General features: G+C 44.2%; 1 protein-coding gene across 1 annotated transcript in view; it reads left to right on the top strand.

Annotated features, from left to right (window-relative positions):
- The window catches only part of LOC115135305 (kinesin heavy chain-like), a 98,355-nt gene extending 83,031 nt beyond the window's left edge, over positions 1 to 15,324 (top strand). The window contains exons 23-28 of the mRNA XM_029669862.2: positions 7,436 to 7,652; positions 9,412 to 9,646; positions 9,797 to 10,080; positions 10,259 to 10,286; positions 11,243 to 11,346; positions 11,877 to 15,324. Of these exons, the coding sequence (XP_029525722.1) occupies positions 7,436 to 7,652; positions 9,412 to 9,646; positions 9,797 to 10,080; positions 10,259 to 10,286; positions 11,243 to 11,330 (852 nt within the window). The 3' untranslated portion in view covers positions 11,331 to 11,346; positions 11,877 to 15,324. The remainder of the gene's footprint in view (positions 1 to 7,435; positions 7,653 to 9,411; positions 9,647 to 9,796; positions 10,081 to 10,258; positions 10,287 to 11,242; positions 11,347 to 11,876) is intronic.
- Positions 15,325 to 22,731: the final 7,407 nt, after the last annotated feature.

The raw sequence follows: 22,731 nt of genomic DNA, 5'->3' as shown, positions 1-22,731 counted from the left end.
CTGCGGGAGCGCGTGCTACAGGTGGGTGCTGCTATGGTGACCAGCGAGCTGAGATAAGGGGGGACTTTACCTAGCAGGGTCTTGTAGATGACCTGGAGCCAGTGGGTTTGGCAATGAGTATGAAGCGAGGGCCAGCCAACGAGAGCGTACAGGTCGCAGTGGTGGGTAGTACATGGGGCTTTGGTGACAAAACGGATGGCACTGTGATAGACTGCATCCAATTTATTGAGTAGGGTATTGGAGGCTATTAGGTAAATGACATCGCCGAAGTCTAGGATGGTCAGTTTTACAAGGGAATGTTTGGCAGCATGAGTGAAGGATGCTTTGTTGCGAAATATGAAGCCAATTCTAGATTTAACTTTGGATTGGAGATGTTTGATGTGAGTCTGGAAGGAGAGTTTATAGCCTAACCAGACACCTAGGTATTTGTAGTTGTCCACATATTCTAAGTCAGAGTAGTGATGTTGGACAGGCGGGCAGGTGCAGGCAGCGATCAGTTGAAGAGCATGCATTTAGTTTTACTTGTATTTAAGAGCAATTGGAGGCCACGGAAGGAGAGTTGTACGGTATTGAAGCTCGCCTGGATGGTTGTTAACACAGTATTTCAGCCACATCCATTGCTGACAGGTGTATAAAATCTCCACACAACCATGCGATCTCTATAGACAAACATTGGCAGTAGAATGGCCTTACTGAAGAGCTCAGTGACTTTCAACATGGCACCGTCATAGGATGCCACCTTTCATCCGCTCAGCCGCGAAGTGGTAGGCCACACAAGCTCACAGAATGAGGCCACCGTCTGTCCTTGGTTGCAAAACTGCCTCTGGAAGAACTGTTCATCGAGAGGTTCATGAATTGGGTTTCTATGGCCAAGCAGCCACACACAAGCCTAAAATCACATCCATGCTCTATGCCAAGCGTTGGCTGTAGTGGTGTGAAACTCGCCACCATTGGACTCGGGAGCAGTGAAAACGCATTCTCTGGATTGATGAATCCAGTGGCATTCAGTGTCGTTTAAGATGAGGGAGGACCATTTTTTTTTATGAGCATGGACTTATTTCTATAATAGCATATTGGTCCGTACAATTGCCCTTATTTTAGCGCCCCAAAAACATAATACTTCCAGATCAACTGTAATGTCAATACCATTGTAAAGCACAATTTCTCCCCTTTCAAACAGAATCAATTACATGACCTAAATGCTGCCCATTTCTTCATAATTCAAGAAGACAATGACCCCTGTCGGGTGGGGAAGCGAAACTAATGCGTGATAGAGAGAAGGAGAGATGTTGTGTGGGAAAATTGCTTTTTTTCACTCGATCTGTCCAACTTATCACCTTATCGCCTCTAAAATGTAAATAAAACACTATAAAGAGTTTATATAATGTGTCATTACATACCCATTTGAAGGTTTGTGTCGCAGTTGAATCGGATTTTTAGGGCAGTGCTAAAGTGATCTTAGAAGTTAACCTCTTGAAACTAGGGGGCACTATTTTTAATTTTGGAAAAAATTCCCAAAGTAACCCGCCTATTTCTCAGGACCAGATGCAAGAATATGCATATAATTAGGATAGAAAACACACTAAAGTTTCCAAAACTGTAAAAATATTGTCTGTGAGTATAACAGAACTGATATTGCAGGTGAAATCCTGAGAAAAATCCAATCAGAAAGTGACTCTTATTTTGAAACCCTGTCTTTCTATGCATCCCTATTGCCCATTGAAGGGGATATCAGCCAGATTCCTTTTTCTGTGGCTTCCCTAAGGTGTCTACAGCCTTTAGACGTAGTTTCAGGCCTTTATTTTGAAGAATGAGAGTAAACGACTACATTGCGTCAGTGGCCAGCTGAGGGCTCTCAGAGTGATTCTTGCGTAAAAGACAGAGGTAGTCATTTTTCCTCTCGCTCCTACTGAAAAGCCAATTGTCCTGGTTGATATATTATCGAATAGATATTTGAAAAACACCTTGAGGATTGATTATAAAAACGTTTGCCATGTTTCTGTCGATATTATGGACATAATTTGGAAAAACATTCGTCGTTCCGGTGGATTTCTGAACATAACGTGACCAACAAAAGGAGGTATTTTGGGTATAAAAATAGTCTTTATGGAACAAAAAGAACATTTGCTGTCTAACTGGGAGTCTCGTCAGTGAAAATATCCGAAGATCATCAAAGGTAAACGGTTAATTTGATTGCTTTTCTGATTTTCGTGACCAAGCTTCCTGCTGCTAGCTGGACATAATGCTATGCTAGGCTATCGATAAACTTACACAAACGCTTGTCTTGCTTAGGCTTGTAAAGCCTCATTTCAAAATCTGAGATGACAGGGCGATTAACAAAAGGCTAAGCTGTGTTTCACTATATTTCACTTGTGATTTCATGAATATCAATATTTTCTAGTAATAGTTTTTGACCGTTGCGCTATGCTAATTAGTGTAGTTGATGACAATTCTCCCGGATCCGGGATGGGTAGTTCCAAGAGTTAACAACGGCTTTGAGAATGATGATCGCATGCAATGATGATCCAAAAAATGACTAGGTATCCCCCCTTACCCCCGTCACTTTCCATTTTTTGTTTTTAAAGGATGAGATTGTAAGACAGAAATAGTTGCTTTATGCGTGCTGTACGTTACGGCATGACATGTCACGATGTAGCAGAGGGTCTCCAATACTATAGAGCCATTACCATATCGATCAACGCTTAAATAGAAACTTAGTTCACACCCCCGATTTTGATGTCAACACAGTCCCATTAGTTTTCTTTGTAGCCTCGTTTGAATGTTGCGGTTGCGCACATTTGTACGGAATGGGGTGAGTTTACGTTACCCATCATAAGGTTGCTTCAACCTAGCCTATGAATGAAAGTTTACAATGTAGGTGCACACAGATCGTGAGACAAATTTGAGGTGACATTCAATACCGCTTGCCCGCATCTAGCCGATATAGGGTGTAGTCATTAGTCCAACAGTTTAACACGAAAGCATCTATTGGACAATTTCAGGTATGTTTAACCCCGTTTTGTTCCATTCTCTTCTATTTTAGGAAAAGTTTTTCAACAGAATCAGCGGAATGAATACACCCCGATCACGTGTTCACTGAGTTCACTCTCATAACAGGCACGTTGTATTCCTTCTCTTCCCTTCGGACTTCAATGTACCACACATCGGCTGTATGTGACCAGGCGAAAAAAACTTTCCAAACCAAACCTCTACAAACAGCCTACATCATTGTCACCATATTAGCTACAGTAACGGCATAGTCAGCATGGCTAATAGAACTAACGCGTTAGTAAACCGGCTACAATCATGCAGTAACGTTAGTGTACAGTCAGTAAACAGTTACACCTGCAGGCCCCGGTGGCAATACATTTGTAATACCAAAAGTTTACCTTGATTTGGAAGAGTTCCATAAAAGCGCGAACCACTGCTTTTAATCAGGGCAAGGTGACTGGAAACATGACCGAATACAAACAGTGTAACTATTCCCTCTGCAAGCGTCAAGCTAAGCGTCAGTATAGAGACAAAGTAGAATCTCAATTCAACGGCTCAGACACAAGAGGTATGTGGCAGGGTCTACAGTCAATCACGGATTACAAAAGGAAAACCAGCCCCGTCACGGACCAGGATGTCTTGCTCCCAGGCAGACTAAATAACTTTTTTGCCCGCTTTGAGGACAATACAGTGCCACTGACACGGCCCGCAACTAAAACAGGCGGTCTCTCCTTCACTGCAGCCGATGTGAGGAAAACATTTAAACGTGTCAACCCTCGCAAGGCTGCAGGCCCAGACGGCATCCCCAGCCGCGCCCTCAGAGCATGCGCAGACCAGCTGGCTGGTGTGTTTACGGACATATTCAATCAATCCCTATCCCAGTCTGTTGTTCCCACATGCTTCAAGAGGGCCACCATTGTTCCTGTTCCCAAGAAAGCTAAGGTGACCGAGCTAAACGACATCATGAAGTGCTTTGAGAGACTAGTCAAAGACCATATCACCTCCACCCTACCTGACACCCTAGACCCACTCCAATTTGCTTACCGCCCAAATAACCCATCTGGACAAGAGGAAGACCTATGTGAGAATGCTGTTCATCGACTACAGCTCTGCATTTAACACCATAGTGCCCTCCAAGCTCATCATCAAGCTCGAGACCCTGGGTCTCGACCCCGCCCTGTGCAACTGGGTACTGGACTTCCTGACGGGCCGCCCCCCCAGGTGGTGAGGGTAGGCAACAACAACTCCACCCCGCTGATCCTCAACACTGGGGCCCCACAAGGGTGCGTTCTGAGCCCTCTCCTGTACTCCCTGTTCACCCACGACTGCGTGGCCACGCACGCCTCCAACTCAATCATCAAGTTTGCGGACGACACAACAGTGGTAGGCTTGATTACCAACAACGACGATACGGCCTACAGGGAGGAGGTGAGGGCCCTCGGAGTGTGATGTCAGGAAAATAACCTCACACTCAACGTCAACAAAACTAAGGAGATGATTGTGGACTTCAGGAAACAGCAGAGGGAACACCCCCCTATCCACATCGATGGAACAGTAGTGGAGAGGGTAGTAAGTTTTAAGTTCCTCGGCGTACACATCACAGACAAACTGAATTGGTCCACCCACACAGACAGCATCGTGAAGAAGGCGCAGCAGCGCCTCTTCAACCTCGGGAGGCTGAAGAAATTCGGCTTGTCACCAAAAGCACTCACAAACTTCTACAGATGCACAATCGAGAGCATCCTGTCGGGCTGTATCACCGCCTGGTACGGCAACTGCTCCGCCCACAACCGTAAGGCTCTCCAGAGGGTAGCGAGGTCTGCACAACGCATCACCGGGGGCAAACTACCTGCCCTCCAGGACACCTACACCACCCGATGTCACAGGAAGGCCATAAAGATCATCAAGGACAACAACTACCCGAGCCACTGCCTGTTCACCCCGCTATCATCCAGAAGGCGAGGTCAGTACAGGTGCATCAAAGCTGGGACCGAGAGACTGAAAAACAGCTTCTATCTCAAGGCCATCAGACTGTTAAACAGCCACCACTAACATTGAGTGGCTGCTGCCAACACACTGACTCAACTCCAGCCACTTTAATAATGGGAATTGATGGGAAATGATGTAAAATATATCACTAGCCACTTTAAACAATGCTACCTAATATAATGTTTACATACCCTACATTATTCATCTCATATGTATACGTATATACTGTACTCTATATCATCTACTGCATCCTTATGTAATACATGTATCACTAGCCACTTTAACTATGCCACTTTGTTTACATACTCATCTCATATGTATATACTCCACTCAATACCATCTACTGTATCTTGCCTATGCCGCTCTGTACCATCACTCATTCATATATCTTTATGTACATATTCTTTATCCCCTTACACTTGTGTCAATAAGGTAGTAGTTTTGGAATTGTTAGCTAGATTACTTGTTGGTTATTACTGCATTGTCGGAACTAGAAGCACAAGCATTTCGCTACACTCGCACTAACATCTGCTAACCATGTGTATGTGACAAATAAAATTTGATTTGATTTGTTGTGTTGGAAAGTCATAGCCAGCTAGCTAACATAGCATCCCTCTGTTTGAGCATTGTGTTTCAGTAGGCTAAACAAGCTAGCTGCATTTGCTAGCTAAGTATGTGAAACTGAAAGTGAACAAAAAAAATATCTTGCTCTTTTTCTCTTGCTTCTCCTTCATTTTGGAAGAAAATAATTTGTTAAACTGTTCAACTATTGTCTTTCTCTTTGAGTCAACTACTCACCACATTTTATACACCGCAGTGCTACCTATCTGTAGTTTATACTTTCAGTACTAGATTCATTCTCTAATCCTTTGATTGGGTGGACATGTCAGTACATGCTGCAAGAGCTCTGAGAGGTTGGAGGACTTCCCCCGGACTTCCCCCATAATTACTATGTAAGTCTATGGAAGGGTGTGAGAACCATGAGCCTCCTAGGTTTTGTATTGAAGTCAATGTACATGGAGGATGGAAGCTAGCTGTCCTCCGGCTACACCATGGTGCTATCCTACAGAGTGCTGTTAAGGCTACTGTAGACCTTTACAAAATAGTGTGTTTTAATCAGTTATTTGATGACGTGAATATATTTAGTATAGTTTTATCTTAACAGGATAACTTTTTAAATGTTTTACAATTGTATTTTTGTGAAATTCACTGAGGAGGATGGTCCTCTGCTTCCGCCTCTAAGGAGCCTCCACTGGATGAGTCACACTTCACCATCTGGCATTCCAGATGTTTTTCATGGTTCAGGCAAGGCCGCTTAGTTCCAGTGAAGGGAAATCTTAACGCTACAGCAGACAATGACATTCTAGATGATTCTATGCTTTCAACTTTGTAGCAACAGTTTGGAGAAGTTCATTCACTGTTTCAGCATGACAATGCCCCAGTGCACAAAGCAAGGTCCATACAGAAATGGTTTGTCGAGATCTGTGTGGAATAACTTGACTGGCCTGCACAGAGCCCTGACCTCAACCCCCCTCAAAGTTAGAAGCACATAATGGTGTAGAATGTCATTATCTGAGGTAGCGTTAAGATTTCCCTTCTCTGGAACTAAGCCATGAAAAACAGCCCCAGACCATTATTCCTCCTCCACCAAACTTTCAGTTGGCACTTTGCATTGTGGCAGGTAATGTTCTCCTGGCATCTGCCAAACTCAGATTTGTCCGTCGGACTGCCAGATGGTAAAGTTATGGTAAAATTATGGTAAAATGTATCACTCCAGAGAACGCGTCTCCAGTGCTCCAGAATCCAATGCCGGCAAGCTTTACACCACTCCAGCCGACGCTTGGCATTGTGCTTGGTGATCTTAGGTTTGTGTGCGGCTGCTCGGCCATGGAAACCCATTTCATATAGCTCCCGACGAACATTTGTGCTTACGTTGCTTCCAGACGCAGTTTGGAACTCAGTGGTGAGTGTTGCAACCGAGGACAGAAGATTTTTACATGCTACTTGCTACGGCACTCAACCTTCCCGTTCTATGAGCTTCTGTTGCCTACCACTTCGCAGCTATCGTTGTTGATCCTAGACTTTTCCACTTCACAATAACAGCACATACAGTTGACCGAGGCAGCTCTAGCAGGGAAGAAATTTGAAGAACTGACTTGTTGAAAATGTGACATCGTATTATGGTGCCTCGATGAGTCACTAAGCTCTTCAGTAAGGCCATTATAGTGCCAATGTTTGTCTATGAGGTTGCATGGCAGTGTTTCCGACCTTATACACCTGTCAGCAACAGATGTGGCTGAAATAACCAAATTCACTAATTTGAAGGGGTATCCACATACTTTTGTATATATAGTGTCTATTCCAATAGAGAATATTAGATGCGTTGTTGACCTCAGGCTATTTTTATCACTCTCATGACTATTGCCTCCCCATCTCTCTCTTTTTTTCTCTCCAGTTGGTACGCGATAATGCAGACCTGCGTTGTGAGCTTCCTAAGCTGGAGAAGCGTCTTCGGTCTACAGCTGAGAGAGTGCGGGCGTTGGAAGGTGCACTGAAAGAGGCTAAGGAGGGGGCCATGAAGGACCGTAGACGCTATCAACAGGAAGTGGAGAGTATCAAAGACGTTATGAGGGCCAAGAACCCCCTCCGTAGGCAACATGCTGCCCAGATAGGTAATGATACACGGACACACACGCACAGGCATAAACATAAATGCATGAACACCACTCAGGTAGGTAACACACAGGTCTCTCACACCCAAACACACGCAGCTCAGATAGCTAACACACACACAATGATAGTAATGATGTTAAAAAAAATTACTAACACTAATTGGAGCAAACTAATGAATTTATGCTTCTACTTCCAGATTATACATACTAAACTCAGCAAAAAAAGAAAAGGCCCTTTTTCAGGACGTTGTCTTTCAAAGATAATTCGTAAAAATCCAAATAACTTCACAGATCTTCATTGAAAAGGATTTAAACATAAACAATTGGAACGGTCGTGAAGACAGTAACAGCTTACAGACGGTAGGCAATTAAGGAAGCAGTTATGAAAACTTAGGACACTAAAGAGGCCTTTCTACTGACTCTTTCTAAACACCAAAAGAAAGATGCCCAGGGTCCCTGCTCATCGGCATGAACGTGCCTTAGGCATGCTGCAAGGACGCATGAGGACTGCAGATGTGGCCAGGGTAATAAATTGCAATATCCGTACTTCGACAGCGCTACAGGGAGACAGGACGGATAGCTGATCGTCCTCACAGTGGCAGACCACGTGTAACAACACCTGCACAGGATCGGTACATCCGAACATCACCTGCGGGACAGGTACAGAATGACAACAACAACTGCCCAAGTTATATCAGGAATGCACAATCCCTCCATCAGTGCTCAGACTGTCCGCAATCGGCTGAGAGAGGCTGGACTGAGGGCTTGTAGGCCTGTTGTAAGGCAGGTCCTCACCAGACATCACCGGCAACAATGTTGCCTATGGGCACACACACACGGTCGCTGGACCAGACAGGACTGGCAAAGAGTGCTCTTCACTGACGAGTCGCGGTTTTGTCTCACCGGGGGTGATAGTCGGATACGCGTTTATCGTGGAAGGAATGAGCGTATCACCGAGCCCTGTACTCTGGAGCGGGATCGATTTGGAGTTGGAGGGTCTGTCATGGTCTGGGGCGGTCTGTCACAGCATCATCGGACTGAGCTTGTTGTCATTGTAGGCAATTCCTGCAGACTCATCGTGACATTACCCTCAGGCATGACAATGCCACCAGCCATACTGCTCGTTCTGTACGTGATTTCCAGCAAGACAGGAATGTCAGTGTTTTCCCATGGCCAGCGAAGAGCCCGGATCTCATTCCCATTGAGCATGTTTGGGACATGTTGGATCTGAGGGTGTGGGCTAGGACCATTCCCACCAGAAATGTCTGGGAACTTTCAGGTGCCTTGGTAACATCTCTCAGCAAGAACTGGCAAATCTGGTGTAGTCCACGAGGAGGAGATGCTCTACAGTACTTAATGCAGCTGGTGGCCACACCAGATACTGATTGTAACTTTTGATTTTGACCCCCCCTTTTGTTCAGGGACACATTATTCAATTTCTGTTAGTCACATGTCTGTGGAACTTGTTCAGTTTATTTCTCAGTTGTTGAATCTTGTTATGTTCATACAAATATTTACACATGTTACATTTGCTGAAAATTAACTCAGAGAGGACACTTCTTTTTTTGCTGATTTTATATAAAATTCTATTGGTTTCAATAATTTAGTATAATCATTTAAATTGAAAAATTCAAAGTTTTTAATCTGCCGTCGTGTTGCATATCTATTTATTAACCATGTGCCATGATGATGATGATGATAACTACGATGATGACAATGAAGATTTTGACACCAACATTGCTTTGTTTGCTCTTCCCAGCCAAGCCCATCCGTCCGGGCCAGTTCCCACTCTGCTCCCCCACCAACCCGTGGGTTCGCATTACTGAACAGCAACACTCCATCCATTTTAGTAACGCCATGTTCCAGATCCCCAGCCAGACAGCTAGCCATCACACCAGCCACCCTGCCGCTCCCCCAGCTACAGCATCTAACTCCAACCCCACCCAGACCAACAATCACCACTCCAATGAGACCAGCCTCCATCAGACCAAGACGTGAGTACAAACATAGGAATGGAGCTCGCTGTGTATGAGCTTTATACAAAAGTGCAAACATGACACTGAAGTGTAATTTTACATTATTGATTGATTGAAATACTGTACATTCATGACTAGGTGACTGATGGGTCTCTGTCTGTCCTGTAGGCTGCCAGCTGAGCCAACCAAAACCACCGTAGTGGACAACGGCACAGTAAAGGACACTACAGTGCAGAAGACTACAGTGGATAACCCAACAGTGGACAATGCCGCCACAGTAGATCATTCTCCAGTGAAGCACCCTACAGTGGATAACACTACAGTGAATAGTGCCGCAATGGATAACTCCCCAGTGAAGCACCCTAGAGAGAAGGACACTACAGAAAAAGGCTCTACATTGAAGGACCCTACAGTCAACTCTACAGAAATGGTGGATGTTGACAGTGTCAACGGTAAGGTTAACAGCATTGAATGTTCCCCACTTCAACTCACTCCTCACTTGGTCTGCTCCATAGAAATACAGTAGATATAATTAGTGTAATTCTATTTCTATGGTCTGCACTCCTCGCTGTTCACTATACACTGGCCTGACTGCATCCTCACCCTGACACCTGCTTCATCTATCCACAGGGAACACTACAGATATCAATGACAACAGGTAAGACTGCCCACCACTGTCACAGACCTGGCTGCCGTTATGTATTGAATCCCCCTGCAGGCTTGTACTACACCACACTACTATGTGGCATGCTTGATAACAGGGTCGTTCCACAAAATTAGTGCCTTGTGTGTCCCTTTGATATTTTAAGTAAAGATTGTGCACAAATGTTGAAAAGCCTGTTATATTACATGAAGTGCATTTGAATAAAGACCACATAGACAAATCCATAAATCAAGCCTTGCTAAAATACAAACGTCAGCATTTTGAAATGTCCCTCTGTGCTCCCAGTTGGCACAGCGATCTAAGGCACTGCATCTCAGTGCAAGAGTTGTCACAACAGTCACTGGTTTGAATCCAGGCTCTATCACATCTGGCTGTGATTGGGAGTCCCGTAGGGCGGCACACAACTGGCCCAGCATCATCCGAGTTTGGCTGGGGTAGGCCGTCATTGTGAATAGGAATTTGTTGCCGACTTCCCTAGTTAAATAAAAAAATAAAACATCCTCTTACTTTTCATAAGATTTTAACCTACTTAATCCCAAAATGTATCTAGCATTTTTTGCACATGTCCAAATCATGCAAAAGTATCAAAAATCTATTGTGAAGCTCAACATAGTCACTTACAGATGATTTGACCATGATGCGCAAAAAATGCTCATATCTGTCCCATGACTTGAATGGGATTTCTGCAGTGAACGCTAAAATGTTAGCATGTGAAAACAGTGCCAGGGAAACTAAACCAAAGCATGGATTTCTGTCATACCTCGTCCATAGACTGTTTACAGGGTACGAAAACCTATATGTAATTTTGTAATTTGTGCCTCACTGCTATGCTGTGCTGCTGCTGGTTTCCTTCTGCTGCTGTGGCCTACCTTCCTGAGTGCCTCCCGCTTGCCCTGCCTGGTGTTGTATAGCATGTCTCTGAGTGTCCACTCTGCGGTTGCTGTTTCCAGGAATGATGTGCAGCACTGCGACAACCACAACCAGGAGAACCCAGCCAAACTGCACCACGTCATCCAGCCAGAACAGACTGCCAGCTAGTGACCCAGCTCGATAGGTAAGGAGGGGGAGGGAGAATATTAAATATTGAATGAGTATGTCAATACAGACAATCTAAGATGGCAGATTCACTGCCTTGTGTATTTCTGCCCTCTCTCTTTCTCCATCTCTCTTTCTACCCCTCTCTCTGTTTCTCTCCGGGAGAGGGAGATAGAAAGGGAGAAGAAGATGGAGTGCACTGGACTGGACGTGCTTATGCTGATTTCCAAATGGCCAGAGAGCCCCTAATATACTTAGATGTAAGAATTATTGTTATTAGTATGGCTTCATCTTGCCTTCTAATTGGCTGGGTGGAACGATGGATGCGTCCTAAATGGAAAAGTAGTGCACTATATAGGGAATATGGTGCCATTTGGGATGCACAGTAGGAGTTAATTTCAGCATTAGACTCCAGCTAGTCTAGTGAAATTCAACTGCACAGTTCTTCCCACTCACAATAAAGACTATATTATCAGACGTAATCTAAGCCTGCAGTGCTTATTTGACTCACTGCCTTGTTTATTCTTCTCCTTCTCTCTCCCTCTCCAGGTGTCCGGTTCTGCCAAGACTTACCTCGTAAATTCGCATGCTGCGGATCAACGGCCCTCTGATCACCCCTCTATCCTCCTCCCCTCTTTCCCAGTAACACCAACTCTCTTCCTCCCTCTGTAGAACTCTCTGTAGCCCTCCACCTTCTCCCTTTCTCCGCCTTTTCCCCTCTGCCTCTCCTGCTTGCTATCCGCCTGTCCACTCTCTTGAACCATTTGTCCAATACTTTGTAAGTGATATGAATATAACATACTGTACTATGTGGGTATGGGGGTATGTATAGTAGGCCTACTGTATGGATTGTGTATACAAAGGAACCATGGCAGTATAGAAAACTCTGTAACTGAACCACTAGGCTTAGGTCCCAAATGGCACCCTATTCCCGTCGGGCTCTGGTCAAAGGTAGTGGACTATAAAGGGAGTAGGGTGCCATTCGACACACAACCTAGAATTGGGAGCTTCCTCTTAGCCCTTACTATTCCTCTGACCCTGTTGGAATGAATTGAAGGTGTACTAGCCAATGAGGATTGGAGCGTGATGGTGCAGTGTTCTGTGTGGCAATAGGGCGCGCTCATCCTGCTCTTCTCCGTCTAGGAGGTACAGTACATTGTGAGGGTAAATGACGAGACATGATCCTTTTAGGCTCTTTTGGCCTTTTCTGTACCTATATCAAAAATAAGAGTATATAAGCATGGTTAATACCTCTATTCAACACAAAGAGAATCGGTTGGAAAATAGATGTAACGGCATTCATAGGAAGAAGGTGAGGACCAAGGTGCACGCGTTCAAATTATTTATTCGAAACTGAACACTAAATACAAAATAACAAAAGGAATAACCGAAACAGCTCTGACAGGTGATACACACACTCAACAGAAAACAACTACCCACAAAACGCAGGTGGGAAAAGGCTACCTAAGTATGGTTCTCAATCAGAGACAACAATAGACCACCTGCCTCTGATTGAGAACCACACCCGACCAAACACACAGAAATAGAAATAAATAGAACACAAAACATAGAATGCCCACCCCAACTCACGCCCTGACCCAACCAAAATAGAGACATAAAAAGGATCTCTAAAGGTCAGGGCGTGACAATAGACAACAACCGAAACTAACAACCACCTTGCAATTGGAGATTGATCGAAGTAATACACACACGCAGAGCATGGCAACGTCTTAATTTAAAAGTGAACATATTCATACATGACCATTTTTCACTCTATTCTATTCATGTATATAGAAGTGTATACAATATAGATGTATATATGCACCCCATTAAGGTTGATTTTGTATTGGACAAGTATTTTACACAGCTGACTGATGTCATAGTAATAATGATACTGTTTGCTAACTGAGCAGGTTAACATAGCAGACAGCTGTTTCTTTAACTTCCACAATACCATTAAGACAACAGATGACTTCTTCTCTTCCCTATGGCCGGTTGAGTAGTCAGGCCCAGAGCCATATATTTATTTATTTTGTAAATTACCATACCCCTTTCATACTCAGAGTAAATAGCTTATGAATGTGGATGAGTTAGATCATAGGTCATACACAAACTTCCTCCAGCAGGTTCATTGTTGGACTTGTATGTGTGTATGTTATCCTGTCTATAGAATAACAGCAACTACAGTCAGACGCAAGCATGTCTATCTATGCTGACGCAGCAACCAAGCCCTTCAAGGCTTGCTTTCAGAGTAATGCATGCTTTAATGTATGCTTACTACTGCAGTAACTCTTAAGGTTTTCATCAAATAAGTTATCTGCTAGGATGCAAACTACTAAAAGTAAAAATAAAAAGTCTGGTGAAAAAAAATGACCGGATTTAAAAAAAAAAATGTTGTGCTTCTCAATGCATCAATACAAGACTGAAAGAAGGGAGCTATATACTGTACAGTATATATATTCTATGAAGAAAGAAAGACAGAGATACTTTGGAGCTGTAAGATACTACTTTATCTACCTGGGTTGGAGGTTCTGTAGGTTCCATGGGGTTCCATAGGGTTCTCTAGGATTCTCTAGTGTTCTATATGTTCCATAGAGTTCTAAGGTTCTATAGGGTTTTCTAGATTTCTGATGTACCTTCATCTCAACATGTTTGTTCTGCTGTGATGTGTCCAGTGGTTTTCAATTACATTCACCAACACAGAATAGAAAATATAACTGGGTAAAAAATAACAGATTTAGTAATTGTGTAGCAACTATTTTTATACTGTTCATTATTTCATTTTTTATTGTTGAATGTGATGTTATTTACTATATATGTTTACTCTTGAGTTGCACATGGTTGTTCTTATGTTAATATATACTATTTATTCATTCATTGTTTATTGAATGCTAACTGATCAATCAGAATACATTTTGGTTGTAGACAGGGCTGGTACACAAAGCAGCATTCAAATTACTTGTCGTTTCTTTTTTGGAAAGATACACTGAGCCTTCAGAACAGTCACAATTAATCGGGGCATGAACTCTACAAGGTGTTGAAAGCATTCCACAGGGATGATGGCCCTTGTTTATGCCAATGCTTCCCACAGTTGTGCCAAATTGGCTGGACAATTCTTGATACACACGGGAAACTGTTGAATGTGAAAAACCCAGCAGCGTTGCAGTTCTTGACACAAGCTGGTGAGCCTGGCAACTATTACCATACCACTTTCAAAGGCACTTCAATCTTTTGTCTTGCCCATTCACACTCTGAATGGCACACATACACAAACCATGTCTCATTTGTCTCAAGACCAAAAAATCCTTCTTTAGCCTGTCTCCTCTTCATCTACACTGATTGAAGTGGATTTAACAAGTGACATCATTAAGGGATCATAGCTTTTACCTGGATTCACCTGGTCAGTCTGTCATGGAAAGAGGTGTTCTTAATGTTTTATATACTCAGTATATATAAAGTGATCGGTGCATTTCAACAACAGCATAAATACACCTATTTCAGTTTTGCATGTAAAAACAGAATCACCACTGCTGCGACTGTTTTGATTGCCAACTATTTAGATTAGAATGAGCAGCCAGCTCACGAGCAGCCAGCTCACGAGTGCATTGGTGACACTACCAGTACATAGCTTGCCCACTAGCTAGCATATGATGAATAGCAGGGGAAACAAAAAGCAATGTTGCGAATTAGGCACAGAGCCATGTTTTATTGATCCTAACAGATACGCGAGAAGGTTATATCTAGTGTATCCCTCTGTCCTTTGATGGATGAACGTCTGGCTTATTGAGGGGGCAGGTAGCCTAGTGGTTAGAGTGGTGGGCCAGTAACCAAAAGGTTGCTGGATTGATTCCCCGAGCTGACAAGGTAAAAATCTGTCATTCTGCCCCTGAACAAGGCAGTTAACCCACTGTTCCCTGGTAGGCTGTCATTGTAAATAAGAATTTGTTCTTAACGGACTTGCCTAGTTAAATAAAGGTTAAATAAAAAAATTCTCCCAGGCTCCCAATGACTGTCATGATTATTTAAGTTCATTGAAATTTTCTCTTTAGTGCCATCTGTTTAGTACCTGAAAGAGCAGATGCCGAAGGCCTGAGCACCCATTCCAGTGCCCCAAGATGGTCCATTTACTTTTTGTTGTGAAATTCATGTGATGAAATCCTGCAATCTCATTGATGCAGTCTCCCCCATTAGCAAAACTGGCAATGCAATCCAAGTGCTGGGCGGCTGAACACAGCTGCTGCTTGCTGAGAGTTACCAAGCTTGTTTTTGAAACAGTAACATGTACACATTGAACACACTTTATGGACATTTAAAACAATCCATGAATTATATAATTTATTTTGTTTACATTTTTTTAACAATGACTCCATAATGGACCGGCCGCCACTGGGCCCATGTGCAGTCAAAGACGACTATGGAGGAGTACATCCATGTTTACTAGATAGCTAGTTGCCTTGATAACAAAACAAACAGACCTGCTAGTTTAGCTGACATTTACAGTCCTCCAACAGTAGCTTGCTGTTATGAAAATCGAATTCAACAATGCCAATGTTTTCAATTTGACTTTTGCTTTCAAAAGCAGCTCAAACATAGAACGTGTAAGAAAGAACTTCATAATCATTCAATTAAATAGTGCATTATTGTAACAATGACGCTGGGAGTAAGGAAGTAGGTGCAGTTGGTGAGTTTAACAATAAAGACCGTAGAGTGATTCAAAGGGTGCATTCGTAACTTTGCTCTGGCTATCTACACCGATTTCAGAGCACTCTCATCTGACTGTGCCAGAGTGCAGAATCACTGATGAATTTACGAATGATCAACACCTGTCAAAACACTCGAATCAACACTACTCCTCGTCCAGAGTGTCCAGTGTGCGCTCTGGATGGCCCGAGTGTGAAGAGCGGGGCCGGTCCGGATGGCGAAGTTAGAAATCTCGGATGATGTTGGGATCTTGAATGTCGTCCACCGGAACCGAACACCACTCTTCTGGACCGTACACCTCCCAGTCCACCAGGTACTGGAGCCAACCCCCACGACATCGGGAGTCCAGGAGGGATTTTACGGCATAGGTGGGGCTTACGTGGGCATTGTTCCAAACCTCTTCTGCGTGCCTGAACCACTCGTCCACCACAGGAGCTTCGGTCTGGTTCGGTGTCCATGAAGCCAGGACTGGCTGATAACACAGAACACACTGGAAGGGAGTCAGCCCGGTGGAGTAGTGACGCAATGAATTGTAAGCGTACTCCGCCCAGGGAAGGAATCGGGCCGACTCCCCCTGCTGGTCCTGGCATTGACTCTTCAGGAACCTCCCCAGCTCCTGCTTCAGCCTCTCCACCTGCCCATTAGACTGAGGCCGGTACCCGGAAGTGAGGCAGACCATGACACCTAGCTTCTAAATGAAGGCTTTCCAAACCCGTGACATGAATTGGGGGCAGATCTGAGACCTGCTGTAACAGTACCGCAGCAACCTTACTTACTTACTGACTTTATTGTCCCCACTGGGAAATTTTGTTGCAGTGTCTTGTACACGTTTAAAATTGTGTGTAAATACAAAACAAAATTGGCAATACAACTTTCATAACAGTTACATACCAATACATACATTTTTTTTAAACACTAGCCTGCTGGCCTTACTGAGTTGATAGGAACACTAGCCCGAGCTATTTAGGAGGGATATCACACCTGGAACAAATTATTGTCTAGTTAGAGAGAGCGGTAGGGAGACCAGAGAGAGGGTTAAAATGGCAGGATTTAGATATTCTGTCCACAACCAGGGGAGATGAGTGACAAAATCAATGGACAGATGAGACCAAGGACATTGAGCCACGGGAAGGAGTTTCCCTGCTGGAGCGCGCCGGGGTGATTTAGTTTGTGCACATACGGAAGAGGAATTTAGGAGATGTAGCGAGTGATGTCCTGTGCAAAGGTAGACCAGAAGTACTTTGAATAGTTTGGTTCATACTTGGATGTCCAGCGATGACAGCTGTGTTCGCCCAGGTCAGCAGCCGATCCCTTATCCCTGTGGGAACGTAGATGCGCTCAGGAGGACAGATAGCTGGGTGCGGGTTCCTTCCCCAGGGCCTGGCGAATGACCACATTTACGTCATTAATCCTGGGCGATATGTCAGAGTGAAATCGATCGAGTGGACAAAAAGGGCCCATCTTGCTTGGTGCAGGTGAAACCGCCTCGCTGTCCGCATGTACTCCAGGTTCCAATGGTCGGTGAGGATGAGAAATGGGTCCTTGGCACCCTCCAGATAGTGTCTCCACTCCTCTAATGCAAACTTCACTGCCAGGAGCTCCCAATCGCCAATGTCATAGTTCCTCTGCAGGAGTCTTTGAGTGATATGCACATGGAGGCAATTTCTGTGGATTTCCTTGTTGGGACAGGACAGCCCCTACACCCACATCTGAAGCGTCCACCTCCACCACGAAGCGCAGCGTAGGATCTGGGTATTTGAGCAACGTGGTGGAGGTGAAACGTCCCTTCAGTAGGTGGAAGGCTTGGTCGGCTGCAGGACTCCACCCCAACTTACAGGGAATACCCGTGAGGAGAGAGGTGAGAGGAGAGGCGATAGAGCTAAAGTCCTTAATGAAATGGTGGTAGAAGAAGTTGGCAAACCCCAAAAACCGTTGTAACCCCTTTATGGTGGTTCGGACTGGCCATGACCTGACAGTTTTACCTTCTTTACCATCCACTTTCACTCCTTGCAGGCCAATCTGGTAACCCAGAAAGGAGACGGCCTCCTGATGGAATTGGCAGTTCTCCGCTTTGACATACAGGTGTTTAGCCAGGAGGCGTTCCAGGACTACTGGGATGTGAGCGATGTGATCCTCCAAGGTAGGTGAGTAGACCAGGAGATTGTGGATATACATGACCACCTGGCGTCCGAGCATGTCCCGGAACACCTCTTTTACAAATGCCTGGAACACTGATGGAGCGTCGGCTAATCCATAAGACACTGTGCTGAAAGTTGTTTTCCATTCATCCGAGGGTAACGGCGATGGTAACGGTAGTTTGTGGTGATGGAATTCAGACCTCTGCAATCAATGCACGGGCGTAACCCTCCATCATTCTTTGCCATGAAGAGGAAGCCTGTCGACACAGGGGAGTTGGACATGTGGATGAAACCCTGTTGGAGCACCTCATGGGTGTACTCCTCCATAGCCTTGGTTTCAGCCACTGACAGAGAGTAGATGCGGAGGCGCAGAGCCTGCAAGCAGGTTGATGGCACAGTCCCAGGGGTGATGAGGAGGGAGACAGGTGGGGCACGCCTTGGTGTACCTCTGGGATGTTGGGCTACAACAACACTCTCAATCGACGTGGAACCACAGGGGAAGGGAAAGCAGGACCTCAGGCATTCGGGTGCCCAGTACGTGACAGACATCCCAGACCATGAGATGGTGGGGTTATGGCGTTTGGAGCAATGGGAGGCCGAGGATGATCTTGTGTACGAGTGCATTGATGATGAGAAAGGGAAGGCTTTCTTGATGTATGGACGGTGAGTGGTGTTGTGATGTGTGTGATAGTCCCAGAATCCAGTGGTCGATGATCCAGCGCTTGAACCAGAAACGGAGAGGTTGAGTGGGTATGACGTGATGTTCAGTGAGGAGGCAAGGGTCTGATCAATAAAATTCCCAGTGGTACCGGAATCCACTAGAGTTATGAAGGACAGCCAGCTAGTGAAATCGATACTAAAAGGGGTTTTGCGGAAAGTGATGATGATGGAATACTCAAGCCTAACCCAGGAGGCAGATGATCACGGGGCCATCCTTCTGCTCTTGTGGACCCCGGGTTGCTAGATGAAGGGGAAGTGATGAAGTCCATGTGTGCCTAATGATGGGGAGCAGGTGTGCATAATGAGGGTTGCCAGGTGTGCGTAATGATGGGTTGCCAGAACCGATTGTCACTAAACGAGTAGACGTGACAGTTATAGGGAAATAATGCATGCTCTAGAATGCCCTTCAAGCCAATCAGAAATGAGTATTCAATAAAGCCATGGTATAAGTAAGGTATAATCAATGAGGGCTAGAGTAGTGGAACTGACCTTCTATGGAGTTGCATTATTTTCCAGAGATCACATAGAGCCCTGAGTTGATTATCCCTTTTACACCATGGTTATAATTTAGCACATTTGCTGCTAGAAATGTGTTCATTTGTCAGTAGAAATATGTTCAACATCCACTGAAGTAGCTAGCAAGTTTACTAGATAGGTACAGTACTTGCCATGGTAACGAAACAAACAGACTTGGTAGTTTAGCTAACCAAATCATCAGTCCTAGCTTGCCATTAGGAAAGTCTAATTCACCAAGTCAATAATGTTTTAAATTCGACTTTTGCTTTCAAAAGCAGCTCAAACATAGAACATGTAAGAATTAACTATAGCCATTGAATTCTACCCTGCAAATATACTGTGCGTTATAGGTACATAATGCACGTTCTAGAATGCCCTTCAAGCCAATCAGAAACAAGTATTCAACAATGACATGGTATTAAAAAAGGTAACATAAACTCACCCCATTCCGTACAAATGTGCGCAACCGCAACATTCAAACGAGGCTGCAAAGAAAAGTAATGGGACTGTAGCGACTGTGTTGACTTCAAAATATGGGGTGTGAACTACGTTTCTATTCAAGCGTTGATCGACATGGTAATGGCTCTATGGTATTGGAGAAAAGTTTAAACAACTGACCCTCCGTTACATCGTGACGTGTCATGCCGTAATGTACAGCACGCATAAAGCAACTATTTCTGTCTTACAATCTCTCTCCACCAAGTGTAGCACTTCTCTCATCGTTTAAAAACAAGAAATGGACAGTGACGGGGGTAAGAGGGGGATACCTAGTCGTTTTTTGCGTCATCACTGTAAGCGATCGTCACTCTCAAAGCCGCTGTTTACTTCTGAAGATTAATTTAGCACCGTCCTAAAAACCTAATTCGACACAAACCTTCAAATAGGTACAGTGGGGAGAACAAGTATTTGATACACTGCCGATTTTGCAGGTTTTCCTACTTACAAAGCATGTAGAGGTCTGTAATTTTTTATCATAGGTACACTTCAACTGTGAGAGACGGAATCTAAAACAAAAATCCAGAAAATCACATTGTATGATTTTTAAGTAATTAATTTGCATTTTATTTCATGACATAACTATTTGATACATCAGAAAAGCAGAACTTAATATTTGGTACAGAAACCTTTGTTTGCAATTACAGAGATCATACGTTTCCTGTTTCCTTCTTGACCAGGTTTGCACACACTGCAGCAGGGATTTTGGCCCACTCCTCCATACAGACCTTCTCCAGATCCTTCAGGTTTCGGGGCTGTCGCTGGGCAATACGGACTTTCAGCTCCCTCCAAAGATTTTCTATTGGGTTCAGGTCTGGAGACTGGCTAGGCCACTCCAGGACCTTGAGATGCTTCTTACGGAGCCACTCCTTCGTTGCCCTGGCTGTGTGTTTCGGGTTGTTGTCATGCTGGAAGACCCAGACAAGACCCATCTTCAATGCTCTTACTGAGGGAAGGAGGTTGTTGGCCAAGATCTCACAATACATGGCCCCATCCATCCTCCCCTCAATACGGTGCAGTCGTCCTGTCCCCTTTGCAGAAAAGCATCCCCAAAGAATGATGTTTCCACCTCCATGCCTCACGGTTGTGATGGTGTTCTTGGGGTTGTAGTCATCCTTCTTCTTCCTCCAAACACGGCAAGTGGAGTTTAGACCAAAAAGCTCTATTTTTGTCTCATCAGACCACATGACCTTCTCCCATTCCTCCTCTGGATCATCCAGATGGTCATTGGCAAATTTCAGACGGGCCTGGACATGCGCTGGCTTAAGCAGGGGGACCTTGCGTGCACTGCAGGATTTGAATCCATGGCGGCGTTGTGTGTTACTAATGGTTTTCTTTGAGACTGTGGTCCCAGCTCTCTTCAGGTCATTGACCAGGTCCTGCCGTGTAGTTCTGGGCTGATCCCTCACCTTCCTCATGATCATTGATGCCCCATGAGGTGAGATCTTGCATGGAGCCCCAGACCAAGGGTGATTGACCGTCATCTTGAACTTCTTCCATTTTCTAATAATTGCGCCAACAGTTGTTGCCTTCTCACCATGCTGCTTGCCTATTGTCCTGTAGCCCATCCCAGCCTTGTGCAGGTCTACAATTGTATCACTGATGTCCTTACACAGCTCTCTGGTCTTGGCCATTGTGGAGAGGTTGGAGTCTGTTTGATTTAGTGTGTGGACAGGTGTATTTTATACAGGTAACGAGTTCAAACAGGTGCAGTTAATACAGGTAATGAGTGGAGAAAAGAAAAGAAAAACTAACAGGTCTGTGAGAGACGGAATTCTTACTGGTTGGTAGGTGATCAAATACTTATGTCATGCAATAAAATGCAAATTAATTACTTAAAAATCATACAATGTGATTTTCTGGATTTTTGTTTTAGATTCCGTCTCTCACAGTTGAAGTATACATTTGATAAACATTACAGACATGCTTTGTAAGTAGGAAAACCTGCAAAATCGGCAGTGTATCAAATACTTGTTCTCCCCACTGTATGTAATGACACATTATATAAACTCTTTATAGTGTTTTATTTACATTTTAGAGGGATAAGGGATTAAGTTGGACAGATCGAGTGAAAAAAGGGCTTTTCTCACACATCTCCTCTCCTTCTCTCTACCACGCATTAGTTTCGCTTCCCCACCCGCCATTTTTAAAAAGACCCGAAGGAGCTCATTGCCGTCTTCAATCATGCAGAAACAGGCAGCGTGGAGGTCTCGCCATGCATTCTGTTGGAAAGGGGAGAAATTGTGCTTTACAATGGTATTGACATTACAGTTGATCTGGAAGTATTACGTTTTTTTAGGCGCTAAAATAAGGTCAATTGTACGGACCAAGGCGATGTACAAAAGTGAGTGAGTTTACTTTAACACAATTTAACTGATTAACTCTGGAGGCCCCAATTCAAAATCATCTCTTTGTAGAAAAGTAACTGTTTACATTCATTCCAAAAGCGAACACATTAACACAGTTTCAAATAGCTCTCACTTGTTTTTCACTCAGTCAAAACAGTTCAATTAGACATCAAAATGACAGGAAAACATGTTTAACTAAACTGTGTTGAGTTCTCTAGATTTTGATGAAGTAACTATGCGTACAAACCAAATTAAAAGGAGACACGGAGAGCTAGCTTTTGTTTTTTTTCACTCGGCTTCTTCCAATGGTCACAGACCAAGTATACACGTATATCAATGCAACACCATGGAGGACTACAATAATAATGGTGTAGCTCAGAAATAATAAGTAATCATTTGTGGAAAACATTGCTACTGCAATATAACCCCACCTTTTTCATATGTGAGTAGAATAAGTGGTTGGGCAAGTTGGGCTAGTAATCAAAA

The sequence above is a fragment of the Oncorhynchus nerka genome, linkage group LG2, assembly GCF_034236695.1.
Source record: "Oncorhynchus nerka isolate Pitt River linkage group LG2, Oner_Uvic_2.0, whole genome shotgun sequence".
Taxonomy (NCBI): Eukaryota; Metazoa; Chordata; class Actinopteri; order Salmoniformes; family Salmonidae; genus Oncorhynchus; species Oncorhynchus nerka.
The sequence above is the reverse complement of the archived record's forward strand: the minus strand, read 5'-3'. Positions and strand labels throughout refer to the sequence as shown.